Source organism: Capra hircus, chromosome 3 (assembly GCF_001704415.2).
Source record: "Capra hircus breed San Clemente chromosome 3, ASM170441v1, whole genome shotgun sequence".
NCBI classification, from domain to species: Eukaryota; Metazoa; Chordata; class Mammalia; order Artiodactyla; family Bovidae; genus Capra; species Capra hircus.
Genome location: NC_030810.1, coordinates 42,589,084 through 42,604,026, shown reverse-complemented (window position 1 = coordinate 42,604,026; position 14,943 = coordinate 42,589,084). Strand labels below are relative to the sequence as shown.

Sequence of the window (14,943 nt, the reverse complement as noted above, 5' to 3'; positions counted from 1 at the left end):
TTTAAAATTGGGTTTCTTGATTCTTGAATTGTAGAGATATTCTGCAGTTATAAAGTATTATGAATTTTAACCCCTTATCAAATTATCTGCAACTGTTTTCTCCCGTTCTGTAGGTTGCCTTTTGATTCTTGTTGACTGGTGTCCTTTGATGTACAGCTTTAAATTTTGATGTAGTGTGATTTGTCTATTTTTACTTAGGTTGACTATTCTTTTGGTGTCATATCCAAGAGATAATTGCCAAGTCCCTTGTCACGAAAACTTTTCTCTATATTTTCTTTTAAGAGTTGTATAATTTTACATCTTAGGTCTATTTTTAGTTAGCTTTTGTATATGGTTCTACTTCCAATTCCATTTTTTTTTTTCAGCTTGAATATCCACCTTTGAGAGACTGTCCCTAAGACATTTGTTGTAATCAACCTTTAATATCTTATGAGAGTTTTTTCTTTCTAATTTGTGAGTTATGTGCTCTTTCATGCAGCCTGTCTTCTACTGGTTTATCATCTTGCTCAGCTTCCACTCACAGGGCCTTCGGTTATTGGGGAGCAGCATGGAAGAGGTGCTGCCAAGACAAGCAGAGCACAGAATTGGGGCCTTTGTGTATCCACAGCAGGTAAGCGGAAACCAGGGCCCTTCAGGGCTTCTTCCCTGCAGAAGAAAAGGGACAGACATCTTCTTCTGTCCATCCATCCATCTGTGCAGTAAGACTGAGCTCACTGGGACCAGCGCCCAGCCTCTAGCAGGGGTCTGGCACAACCTTTTTACACATGAAGCTCAGGGAGGTACAGCTGTGCACTGGAGTTGTGGAACCCATATTCCAATCCTGATCAGTCTTTGCTCTTCACCACCACACAAGATTCTTTTTGCTTTTAGTTAATTAATTCAAGAAGCATCAGTTAAAACTGGACATAGAACAACAGACTGATTCCAAATAGGAAAAGGAGTATGTCAAGGCTGTATATTGTCACCCTGCTTATTTAACTTACATGCAGAGTACATCATGAGAAATGCTGAACTGGATGAAGCACAAGCTGGAATCAAGATTGCCAGGAGAAATATCAATAACCTCAGATAGGCAGATGACATCACCCTTATGGCAGAAAGCAAAGAACTAAAGAGCCTCTTGATGAAAGTGAAAGAGGAGAGTGAAAATGTTGGCTTAAACTCAGCATTCAGAAAACTAAGATCATGGCATCTGGTCCCATCACTTCTTGGCAAATAGATGGGGAGACAATGGAAACAGTGACAAACTTATTTTGGGGGGCTCCAAAATCACTGCAGATGGTGATTGCAGCCATGAAATTAAAAGACTCTTATTCCTTGGAAGAAAAGTTATGACCAACCTAGACAGCATATTAAAAAGCAGAAATATTACTTTGCCAATAAAGGTCCATCTGGTCAAAGCTATGGTTTTTCCAGTAGTCATATATGGATGTGAGAGTTGGACTATAAAGAAAGCTGAGCACAGAAGAATTGATGCTTTTGAACTGTGGTGTTGGAGAAGACTCTTGAGAGTCCCTTTGACTGCAAGGAGATCCATCCAGTCCATCCTGAAGGAAATCAGTCCTGAATATTCATTGGAAGGACTAATGCTGAAGCTCCAATACTTTGACCACCTGATGGGAACACCTGACTCATTTGAAAAGACCCTGATGCTGGGGAAGATTGAAGGCGGTAGGGGAAGGGGATGACAGAGGATGAGATGGTTGGATGGCATCACTGACTCAATGGACATGAGTTTGAGTAAGCTCTGGGAGTTGGTGATGGCCAGGGAAGCCTGGTGTTCTGCAGTCCATGAGGTCGCAAAGAGTCGGACATGACTGAGCGACAGGATTGAACTGAACTGATTTATTTATCTGTTGGGTCTTAGTTACATCATGTGGGATCTTCTTGTGTACAGCTCCCTAGTTGTGGGTCCGAGGCTCTGGAGTGTGCAGTTTCAGTACTTGTGGCTTAGTTGCCATGCCCCCCACTGTACCCCCCGGTGTTAGTTCCCGGACCAGGGGTCAAACGTGCATCCCCTCTGTTGCAAGGTGGAGTCTTAACCACTGGACAACCAGGGAAGTTCTCAAACTAGATTCTTGTTTTTCCTAGTCTGCCTGTAATAAACTTGGTGGTACCTATCTCATCACCACCATATGCCTGTCTGTTGGTGGCATTCTTCATTCAGAGTTCATACACTGTGGATTTAAAGCTGGTGAAGCTGGTAGCTGGTTCAATCTGAGAAGGCAAAGCAACGAGCCATGCTTTTCAGCTGTGCTGATGGTGCCCTCTTGTGGCAACAGCTGCCATTGGGGGCTATGTGATAGTGAAGAAAGGGAAACTGTTAGTCACTCAGTTGTGTCTGCCTTTGCGACCCTGTGGACTGTAGTCCGCCAGGCTCCTCTGTCCGTGGAATTCTCCAGGCAAGAATACTGGAGTGGGTAACCATTCCCTTCTTCAGAGGCTCTTCCCCACACAGGAATTAAACCCCAGTCTTCTGCACTGTAGTCAGATTCTTGCCATCTGAGCCACCGTTTGTTTTACAAGAAGGAAAAGCAGCATTACTTTATGTTTTCCCTACTATATGCCTTCATGGAGTTAAAACTTCATATCATGTGTTCCCATGTTACAGTGTTGCTGTACAAATGGTACCTTAAGCAAGGCTGAGGGATTTGTCCCTCAGATAAACTTAAATCTGAGCTTTGATTCCAAAGCCTATTTAAAGAATTACAGATAACATCCCTGTGTTAGGAGACTGCAGCAGGAAAGTTCACCAGAGTGCCTCATCGTGTCTGCTTATCCTTTGGGTAACTTATTTTTTTTCAATGAATATTTTTGAGGACAATATCTACAAATGATAACAGAATCATGAAATTATATGAGCTGTATGTAAGAAGCTGTGGGAAGAAGAATGCCATCCTAACTGGGAATGGTAAGAAAATCTCTTGGGAGAGCATTTGAGCTGGTACTTAAAGGGACAACTAGGATTCAACTAACATTCCAGGGCCATTGTGTCTGTTTCTGTCTGGAATGCATTCCACCCTCCCCCCATGTCTTTATAGCGCATGCCATCTCTCTGGGCCTTCTTTGGACAGCCTGTCTAAAGTGGTACCCCACCACACTCCCTGACCTCTTTCCATGCTTCACCTCCACAGCAGTTGTCTCCTCTAATGAAATTTAAGCTCAATGAAGGCAAAGATGTTGGTCTGTTTTGTTCACTGTAACATCCCTGGCACCTAGAACAGTGCTGGATATGTTTGCAGGGACACAGTATTTCTTGAATTGAAAACATCCAGTCAGTAGCTACGTTTACTGAGCACAGCAAGGCAGAAACATGGCCTTTTCTTCATTTTAGGAAGATCATGCCAGCTGCAGTATTTGGACTGTATACTGTAGACTGATGAATTCAAATCTTACAGGGGCCAGGCGGGTAAAAATTATGAATCTGAATAAACGCAATCCACACTATAATAGTTAGTGGTAGGGCTTGTGGTATTTACCTGCTTAAAGGCATTTAAATGAAAACAAAACAGATCTGCCAGCCAGGTTTGGCCCACTGGCTGCCAGTGTGCCTAAAGCAGGAAACTACTTTTGGTCAGATGAGGATGCTGTCAGGGAAAGTTCAAAGAAGGGGGGATTGTACAGGTAAGTACCTCAGCTAGGATGCACGGTCCTGGTGAGAAACTGTGGAGTCCTAACGTGGCTGTGAAAGCATGGAAGAGAAACAGGATTTGCATTATTTTAGGAGGTAACATTAGTAGGTGATGATGAAATTTGTTGCTATTTTTTGTTTATAAGTGAAACTGGTGAGTTGTTTATTTTTTTAAACCTAAATCTGGCTTCAGGAGACCAAACATGAACATTTTTAAGGTATTTATCATAGGTTTCCAAGTGTTTTCCAAAAAGGTAAATTTGGTGTGTAGCAATGAAATGGAGTACTTGCACTATCTGCAGTGAAAATAAATTTACTGAGCATTTGCTACGTGCCAGGTAGGCATTTTTTGTGGGCACCTTACATATTGATACATTTTAACTCTCCAAAGTATCATATTATTAAACTTATTATTTTAGAGGTGAAAAAACAGGCACAGGACGTTCCTATTGTTGAAAGGTGGTAACTGTGAGAAATTCTTGCTTCACAGAATATGCACTTGCCTCCCTGTAAGGCCTACCTTTCGCTCTGAGTTCCCAGAGCTGCAGTACAGTGTAATGTTTGAGTGTGGAGGGAGTGTCAGGCTATTCCTTTAAATCAAATTAGATGAGTCCCCATCTTGCCACTTAGCAGGAAATTCAACCTTAGCCCTTCTCTAAGGTTAGACAAGATTTGAGGGAGTTGTATGATGCCTGGAATATAGATGGGGCACCTTGTTACCTTCAGCCCCTCACGGTCACTCCTTAGTGACTAAGGCGTCCTTTGAAGGCAGGTGGCAGCACAGATTCCAAACTTTGGCGCAGAGGTAGCTTCTCTTCCTGTTCCGATGCCTTGTGTGCAGCCTGTCCTGTCCCTGTGTGGCCATTCCTCTGATGTCTTGCCAGACGATGAACTTGCATTCCAGTTTTCCCCAGAGCCTATGGACCATATTCCCCGCCCCCGCCTCCTCCACCCTCCACCAATTTGGGGACTTTCTTCTTTCAGAACTGACGTGTGAGAAATAGTCTAGGAGAAAACGTTAGTGAACAGCATGTGCTTTTAACCTCGCAACACACTTCTTTCCTGAAAGCAATGCAAAGATCTGAACTGGAAAAATAGAAAGTGGACAAAACCCAAATGATTGGAAAGGTCCTCCATCTTCTCAAGGTGGCTTAGTTTCCCATTTTGTAGTTTGGGGAAAACAATGTTGTGACTTTGATTTATGAATATTATCCCAGTGCACGTAATGGCAACCACTTAATATGGTACGTGGTATTATTTGTAATCGTGTTGTTTCAGCCGCCTACTGACCCTTCATCTGTGACCAGCACGTGCTCCTTTTGAACAAATGGCTCTTCCAACCATCCTAGCCAAATGAATCCAAAAGGGGCTGCCACCTTATGAGTTGCCTGCAAGGTGGCTGATAGTACTTCACTCCTCTGGCCGGAGGGACTGATAAGCTAAGGGTTGAGCCCATGGTCCTAGCCAAGAATACATAAGCTATTGAGTGTTGTGAAGGAAGACAAGAGAGGGATCTGATCTTATCTAAGCTCAGGCTAAGGCTGTTGAACTTTGGACCTGTCATTTCCCCATTTTAGGCCTTCCGTGTTCCCTTCCATAAAATGAGAGGATTGAGTGGGAGGTTCCAGTTGCTAAATCATTGCCGACCCTTTGGGCTCTGGCAGGTTCCTTCAGGCAGCTGCCGCTTCATTTGTGGGCTTTTTGGTGGCTCTGCAGAAGGCCCAGTGCACAGCGTTCTGTTGGAGCTGTTGTACCTAGCCAAGCACACCGTGCCGGTTTACTTTTGGCTTCCTGTTTTATTTGGCTGTGCTGCGTGGGCTTTCTCTAGTTGCAGCAAACTGCTGCTCTAGTTGCGGTGCGGACTTCTCATTGCAGTGGCTTCTCCAGTTGCAGAGCACAGGCTTCAGGACATGCAGGCTCCAGTAGCTGCGGCGCGTGGGCTCAGCAGTTGCAGTTCCTGGGCTCTAGGCTCACTTCTCATTGCAGTGGCTTCTCTAGTCACTTCAGGACATGCAGGCTCCAGTAGCCGCGGCATGTGGGCTCAGTAGTTGTGGTTCCCGGGCTCTAGAGCACAGGCTCTGTAGTTGTGGCACACAGGCTCTGTTGCTCCGTGGCATGTGAGATCTTCCCAGATCAGGGACTGAACCCATGTCTTCTGCATTGGCAGGCAGATTCTTTACCACTGAGCCACAGGGAAGCCATGAACACATTTTATTGTGGACATTAAGTGCTCTATGCTCTGCTATTGATGTTTTAAAAAATATACATATTACCTCCCTAAAATCTGAAAAATTAGGGCTACAGGGATTTTGGATAAGGGACTATAAACCTGTGCAACTACTGAGTATCTAGTAGTTTCTGGGGATAAACATTCCCCATGTGTGATTTTATAATCTCTGTGATATCACTGTGAGTATTGTGCTTTACAGATGGGCAGTTTTAGTGTTTTCTTTAGCATAAGATTATGAATGAGTGAAGTCACTCAGTCGTGTCTGACTCTTTGTGACCCCCATGGACTATAGCCCGCCAGGCTCCTCTGTCCATGGTATTCTCCAAGCAAGAATACTGGAGTGGATTGCCATTTTCTCCTCCAGGGAATCTTCCCGACCCAGGGATTGAACCTGGGTCTCTCTCATTGCAGGTACTCTTTACTGTCTGAGCTACCAGGGAAGCTTTACGATTACAAAGTAATGGCAAAATCAGGAGGAGAAATCTTGAAATATGGCTGGATTTGGATGAGTAGCATGCAGAGGTGGCATGGTGTAAAAAATGCTGTTTGAACAGGAAGATTCTAACCACAGTTGACCTTTGAATAATGGAGCTATTAGAGATGCTTACCCCAACCCTGAAACAGTTGAAAACCTGAGTGCTGCTATGTCTGCCTCAAAAAGAAAGGAATTAGTAAATGATTCACCCAAAGGCAGGAAGCTGAGCCAGTTTGGATACAATCACTACTCAAACCCTAGTTCTTTTGATTCCATGTATTGTGATCTCTAATCAAACACAAATTTTTCTCCACACTTGAGGATCTGCAAAATGAAAATACAAATACTCTATTGGAAAAAGATATCCTCATAGAGGAGGACCCACAGTTGAAATCTGTGTTAATGGTCAACTGTGCATATTTTAGACTTATCTCTTGGTGGAAATGAGGTACAATATGAGGTATATAAACAGAAGTAAGGAAATAACAAGGCCAGGCACTGTGAGGCTTTCAGCTATTTGTTCTGAAAATGAATATTTAGAAGCACTGATTACAAATATTAATGAGGCTCCAAGCCATCAGGTTAAGTTCATTGCTTTCACCGTTGGCCTATGGGATATAGCTTATAAATGCTTTGTTCAGTTGCTAAATCTTTTCTGATTCTCTGACCCAATGGACTGCAGCACACCAGCTCCCTGTCTTCCACTATCTCCGAGTTTGCTCAAACTCATGCCCATTGAGTCAGTAACGGATATAAACTGACCCTGCTTCAGAAACATTAACTCTAATAAGTTGACTTTTCAACAGGATAATCTAAAATTCAACTAAAGAGCATAAAAAGGGCTGTGATATTGCTAGTAGTCAAGTCACAAATATTGACTTGGGTTCTCTGTGGAGCCCAGACGGTGATTGCAGGCTAGCCATGTAACCACTGACATTCATGTTGAATGTTTCTTCTACTCACCCATGTAGCCCCCGTATCCTTTTTCCCACCCCCACCCCTCATCAACAGACTTTAGGGAGAGGGAGAACATTGAGGTATGTCTGCTAATTTGCTTCAGTCGTGTCCAACTCTTTGCAATGCTATGGACTGTAGTGTGCCAGGCTCCTCTGTCCACAGGATTCTTCAGGCAAGAAGCCTGGAGTGGGTTGCCATGACCTCCTCTAGGGGATCTTCCTGACCCAGGGATCAAACCCACATCTCCTGTGTCTCTTACATTGGCAGGAGGCCTCCTTACCACTAGCACCACCTGGAAACCCCTTATGATTAAGTATAGAGTTAACAAAAGCAATGGGAGATGCTGTTTTCATAATTTTAACTAGAAACTTTTTTGAGGAAATAAAAGTTGCAAAATTCTTGCAGTCAGAGCTAAAACAAAGCCCCAAGGAAAGTGGTAGTGTCTTTACCAGCAATGGCATTAACTGATGGGAGTGTCCGAATGAAAATGCACCTTCACAAATGAAGAAAGGCGGCGGGCAGGGGGGAAGAGGTTGATACGAAGTACAATTTAGGATTTATCCCCAAAGGTACACGGAAATGGAGTGGGGAAATCTCCCAAGAGTCTGGTCGGTTGAGTCTGGCCCTTTTAAAAGCATATGGGAAAAGTGGTTATTATAAGCAATTGGAAAAGCAGTGTAATGTGCCAGTAAGCAAATAAATTTATCTGTAAGGCAAGAGGCACTGTGGTTGGATTTGGGTATATGGTGAAGAAACCAGACATGGCCCTCTTTCATGAGACCTGTGATCAGGAGGGGATAACCCTACAAAATCAAAATGGCACCTGTGACAAGGGCTACACCGAAGACTTGTTTTTTAAGACCACCATAATCCCATTTAGAAATAACTATTTTTTGGCATATGACCTTCACTGATTTTCCTAACCAAATATCTACATGAAACATATCCCTTTAACAAAACCAGGAACATCCTCTTTTCACTTAAAGGTGTGACACAGGAGTGTGGCAGGAAGACACCTAAGTGAGTCGTTTCGCCCTTTTAGGCTCAGTGTTATTAACATTAGCCACTTATGAAATTTGTGGACACAACCCAATTGTCTTTAGAGTGTTTTACAATGCAGATGCCTGCCCACTCAACAGCGGAGGCAGATGCAAACAGCAATACGGTGACGAAGCCACAGGCAAAGCAGTTAATGGAGCAGGTAATTCAGGGTGTTTGAAAGCTCAGAACCACCAGCCAACCAAAACTTCCACTGTCTACAGCTATGTGTTCAGAGAGGATTAGTGGAGCAGTCACACTCAGGATGAGTGGCACCTCTTTAGCTTGTAGCTGGAACTGGTCTCTCACGTTCACTCAAAGTACCCTAGGGACAGGAGTAGACGAAGGGCAAGTTCTCTCCCTAAACCTAGATTTCCTGGTCAGGAGTTTGAAGCGGCTCTGATGCCATTCTCTGCTTGATCTCTTTCGGTTCTGAAAGAAACTACCCCAATTCAAGGTCCCGATCTCTTTTTCTCTTTAAGACGCGTAAGCTTTTTATACACTTAATTCAACTTTCAGAGAAAAGGAGGAAGACCATTTAAAACTTACTGAACTCACTCTATAAACACTTTCTAGTTGGTGTGCAGAAAGACATGTTCAGCCAACTCTACAGTCAACCGTGTTAGTGATAATAGCAAAAAGTAGAATTTTAATGAGACCAAATGTGCATTAGCCTTCACCTCTCTCAAACTTCAGGAGATCGAGTCTCCTGACCTTATAGTAGCAGTGCTCCCTAGAAAGTGAGTGACAACACAGGGTGAGTCCTGAATAAGCCACAGCTGTTATAATCAGCCCTGCAGGAAATGGTAACAAGAGCCTTCTTATGGGACTCACACACGTATGTTGCTTGTTGTTGTTCAGTAGCTAAGTCATGTTCAGCTCTTTGTGACCCCATGGACTGCAGTGTATTAGGCTCCCCATGCCTTCACTATCTCCCAGAATTTGCTCAAATTCATGTTCAGTGAGTCAGTGATGCTATCCAACCATCTCATTCTCTGCTGCCCTTCTCCTTACCTTCAATCTTTGCAGCATCTGGGTCCTTTCCAATGAGTCGGCTCTTTGCATCACGTGGCCAAAGTACTGACACTTCAGTTTCAGCATCAGTCCTTCCAGTGACTAGTCAGGGTTTCCCATTTTCCCATATCCTGAATAGTCAGGATTCCCATTTAGGATGGACTGGTTTGATCTCCTTGCAGTCCAAGGGAGTCTCAAGTCTTCTCCAGCACTACAATTTGAAGGCATCAATTCTTTGGCGCTCAGCCTTCTTTATGAACCAACTTTCACATCCATACATGACTACTGGAAAAATCATAGCTTTGACGATATGGACCTTTGTCAGTGAAGTGACATCTCTGCTTTTTAATACACTGTCTAGGCTTATCATAGCTTTTCTTCCAAGGAGCAAGTGTTTTTTAATTTCATGGCTGCAGTCACCATCTGCAGTGATTTTGTAGCCCAAGAAAAGAAAATCTATCACTGTTTCCACTTTCCCCCTTATTTGCTATGAAGTGATGGGACTGGATGCCATGATTTTAGTTTTCTGAATGCTGAGTTTTAAGCCAGCTTTCTCACTCTCTTTATTCACCCTCAAGAGGCTGTTTAGTTCCTCTTATAGTTGCCTAATCTCTAACAAATACAGTAAGTTCAAGGAAAATCTTACTTAGCTAGAATTATGGGCAAACAGTCATTAGCTCTTTATTCCCAAGCTTATGCCTACTCTTCCTTTTCTTGTGCTCTCCTTGGACTCAGCACGAACTTCCACTGTTGCACTCACCTAGCCTTGAGGAGAACATGCTACATCTCTGAAGCCGTAAGTTAAGCACAGTAGCTGGCACAAGTATAGGCCCAAATGTTTGTTGAATACTGCATATGGAAACGATGAGAACTTGTCATCATTGACTTTTGAATGTGAAGAAGGTTTTACCATTAATTTGGACAAAGGAGAATTAGAAGTTCAACCCTAGTTTATATGGCAATTTCTCAATGTTCTTCACAAAATAAGCAAACTTTAAATGCACATTCAAGTTCACTTCTTAGAACAAGCAAAATCACACTTTAAGTACAGTTGACTTTTGTACAACACAGAGGCTGGGGTGTTGACCCTCCACCCAGTTGCAACTCTGTGTGTAATTTACGGTCTGCCCTCTGTATAGTATTCTTCTTGTCATCCAATGTCTCACACCCACAGATTCAACCAAACATGGATCATGTGGTATTTTCTGCTGAAAAAAATCTGCATGTAAATGGACCCATGCAATTCAAACCTGTGTAGTTCAAGGGTCAACTGTATATTATATATTCTAAAAAAGTCACAGGAGCTAGTATAAAAACAAGATAAAAACTGATCATGTTTGGTAAAGGAAAAACACAGAAGTCAGATGTCAAAGATGCCAGCATAATGCTAAAGGTAAAATACAAATAAGGTTATGGATAATTGGTATTAGAAGACAGAGATTAGTACAGATATTTAAAAACATAAAATCAGTCCAAAACATGGGGCAGATAAGATTTTGCAAAGGATAAACCTGATTATTAAACAGCAGAGTTGATTTTATGAGAAAAGTTTAAATAATCAGTAAAGTTATATGATATAGGAAGGGCATTTTTAGGGAGAGATTTATATGGTTTTCCTCACTGGCACTTTGCATAAATAAGGATTATAGTTAGAAAAACCTTTATTTCTGATTTGGTATTTAGCAGTGATAGAGAGCTGGTTACACACCCCTAGGGTCATCAGCACACATCTTGCTTGGAAAATTCTTCAGCACCCCCCTCTTCAAAATGCCCACTCTTAATTTTCTGTTGAGAGTAAAGTGAAATTTTTTTGCAAAACTGTATGTGATATAAATTGCACTGTAAAAGAAGGAAACAAAATGTTTTTCATTAAGTAGTTCAGAGAACGAGAAACAGGTGAATAGAGGTACACAGATCTAAGGATCTCTCTGGAGGACAAAAAAACTAAAAATACATCATCTGTCCATTTACCCATGGGGTAAAAGGGATCGGGAGCCACTGAAACACTCTTTCACACCCTTGTCTAGGATCTGAAAGAACAGAAATTGTATACATTCACATTGTAAACTGTGCATCATTCAAACTTAAAATCTGTAATTAACACCTACTCAATCTACTAAAAATCATTCACAAAGCATTATGTAGGCAAATGTGTTTAAAAAAATATTTTAATAAGCATATTCAGAATGGCAGACAGGGAACCGGGGAAGGGAATTATTTTACAGTGCAAAATTATTATGCATAAATTTAAAAACATTAATCCATAATTTTAAATGCCTATTTAAATATTATTTCAAATATGTTTTAAAGCTCAACAGATTTGTTTTGTTGAACTGAGTTGCAAATTTTGAACTCTATTTGAAAACACATCATAAAACAGAATACCATTCCAAATGAAGATAGTGCTTTGCTGGGGGGTAGGTATGGGGTGAGGGAGACTAAGTAACTATTAATGAAGGCTTCTTTTCCCAATGCAGTTTGTCAAGAGTTATGAAATGTACTAAATCTTAAGCAAATTAAATTCATGATATTACTAAAATTTTTTAAAGTAGTGCAATGACTTATCAAGTTATAGTGGCTGCATTACAAAGAACGTACTGTGTGAAATACCTGTATAAACATAAAATACAATTAAATATTTCTCCATGAAAAGCTGAGCATTATGTATTATAATAGTGGAATGTTTTTCATTAGGCAGACTTTAAAAATATTAAGAAAAGTAAAATTTCCTAACATGTATACATGTGCCGTATTTGCAAACATGCCTGAGAATTTATTTAAAATGTTCCTGTAATATCAGTTTGCAAGAACTTCACAAACCTGCTAACAAAATGCATCTTTTAAAAAAAGGTGAAAATGGCATCTCTAATATTGCAACAACTTAAAAAAAGTACATCATCACTATTTCTATAGACCATCTTTGAAGAACTAGGATACTTTGGATTCATATAATAAAATTTGATTTAGAAAATGGATTGTGACCATCTGCTAAAGCTGCCATTCTGGATAAATTAATGTTCTAGGTAAAACAAAACAACAAAGAGCGCACGCTTCTCACCACATTCACCCAAAACTCTGATTTACTTGGATCCATATGTAACAACAGTGAAGCTACATCATGTAAAGTCAAGTGTTGTAAAGTGGCTTTTAACACTGTTTGGGGAAAAAAAGTTGTTCACATTGGTGGAGGGAAGCAGTCTGAACATAGGTTAATAGTAATACTTCATGGAGAATAAGGCCTAAACCATAATTTCTCAGTGCAAACCTCTACTCAATTGCATTAGACAGTTGAGCCATTAAAAACAAGACCACAGAAGATATATTCTAAAAAGACGCTGGCTCTTTGATGGCTGAAAATGAACTGCTAGAAGTATCTGGGGGTATGTCTGTGTGAGAAGGGTAGTTAATAATCTTTTATAAAAGTTTGGATATAGGTTGGTCTATCAGCTGTATAAAACTACATTTTTTAAAATAAGAATTTTGCACTAAAAATAAAATGGCACTCTTGCAAGGTGATGCAAATCAGTTCAGTTCAGTTCAGTTGCTCAAGTTGTCTCTGACTCTTTGTGAATGGATGATCCTATTTGTAATCACACAGAGCAATGGTTACTTAATAGCTTATTTTCACTTTGGAAATGCACTATCAAATATGAAAAGCTCGACTGTAATTGGAAATCTAATTATCTGGTGATCTATTATCACCAGGTAAGTTTATCACTTTTTCCTCATAAAATATTGTTGCCTGCCAACTCCTTGTGTGTGCCAATATCTAAGTGTCACTTGACCTTTCCCCCTGTTTATTTAATGCAAAAATGGGAAATTTTATAAAGCATATAAAAATAACTGAATGGGATTCTGGTCAGCATGATACATTTAAGCACTTGAAGTCAACATTAAACTTCTGTTTTGCTTCAAAAATAACTTTGAAAATTATAGCAAATGCAAAACAAACTATGTGATCTAAGTATCATGCTTAATTTCAGTTCTCAAACTATTTGTCCTTAAGTAAAACTTGAAAAAACAAATGTTCACAATCCTTTATGAATGCTTTAACCACGTGGATAAGAAACATGACTCAGTTACTACACAAACACTTAAAAATTCATTAGAAAAACCTTAGCAAAATAAAATGAAAGCTGACAGACTCAGAATATCAATTCCTCTCATAAAAGTTTACCAACTGTACAAGTTAAGAAAATTATACAAGCTTTTGTGTTAAGAAAGGACAGCTCAGTCAAGACATATGTACTGTAAAAATCTTTCAAAGGCTACAAAGAATCTGGAAAAATACAGAATGTATTTCTTAAGCCCAGATAAGAATATGGAAAGACATCATTGATGTCAACAATTTTACATATACAAACCTGACTTGGTTTATTTTTAAACTTCTATATATAAAAAAATCATGCTAGCATAACTTTCAGGATTCATAAGGGTTTCCTTAATAATGATACTCAATTTGTATGGAGAGAAAAATATCTGTTATAAAAGATATTTCAAGAAACTCAGAAAAATTGGTTATTAATCAGAAATTTGAACTTGTTTTTTCCTTCTCTGCCATCAAACTAAGCAAAAAGTACCTTGTAGTGAAATTTTAGGATTAATACATCAAATAAGAAGGTACAGATATATCTGTAGTTCATTCAAATTTACTAAACTATTTGTTATTTCCTTAAAAGGGCTTTTACAATTTTAAAGTAAAAAATCTGCAAAGCAGAATTATGAAAACTTATTTACTAAAGTTAGGACTCAATTCAAATTTTAACCAACTGCTTCAAGAAAATCAACTTTTGAAGGTAACCCATCAACCCTGAAAATTTTAGTCACACCAGAATGTACTCCAAAGAAAGTTTAGTCATCTGTGTTCTCAAGTTCTTCAAATTTCCCATGTGAGACTGTGTCTTGGAAAAGCTCAGAACCACCTGGACTTTCTTTGCCATTGCTGTTTACCCTTCGCCTTTTGGCAGGTCTCTCACTTTTCTCATCAAAATCGTTTTCATTTCTTGCAGTCATATGGGTGATTTTTGGGTCAGTGGTTTGGTTATCGGTTTCATAACCATTGGTATCCATATCTGTGTGAAGTGGTTTCTTACTTCCACCTGTTGGTCCATTAACATGTAATCCTTCAACTTTCACTTCTTCTTTGTTTAATGTTTCACCTGGTCCGTTAGATGACACCCCTAGGTTGGAAGAGACATGAAAGGAACTGCTAATATTATAAAGCTAATTCATAAATTATTATAAAGTGCTATAAACAGCTGTAAAATAACTTTTTTATCAAGGAAGTGAGGTATCAAATATGTGTGTGTGTGACACATGTGTGTATATATAGCCTGAATTCTGGCTCTATTTACTTTAGTAGCTGTGTGACCTCAAATTATTTACACTCTCTTGTACCTCAGTCTGATCACACACATACAATGAGGATAATAACAGATTTATAGGGTTGCTGTGAAGATTAAGCTAATAAATGTAAAAAATTAAGAATAGGATTTGGTATGTATTAATAGCATGCTGGTATTATATGGCAACAAATAAGCAATGGATCCACCAGCAGTCTAAATAAGCTGAATTAAAGCAAAGATATTCATAAATTAT

General features: G+C 40.0%; 1 protein-coding gene across 11 annotated transcripts in view; it reads right to left on the bottom strand.

Annotated features, from left to right (window-relative positions):
- The window catches only part of MIER1 (MIER1 transcriptional regulator), a 67,887-nt gene continuing 64,439 nt past the window's right edge, over positions 11,496-14,943 (bottom strand). For 6 of the 11 annotated variants that reach the window (XM_005678289.2, XM_018045293.1, XM_005678288.2 and 3 more), the window contains one exon: positions 14,197-14,525. In XM_005678289.2, the coding sequence (XP_005678346.1) occupies positions 14,197-14,525 (329 nt within the window). Of the gene's footprint in view, positions 14,526-14,943 lie in introns of all 11 variants that reach the window. The other 5 variants (XM_013962755.2, XM_018045307.1, XM_018045337.1 and 2 more) reach the window with 3 other exon arrangements.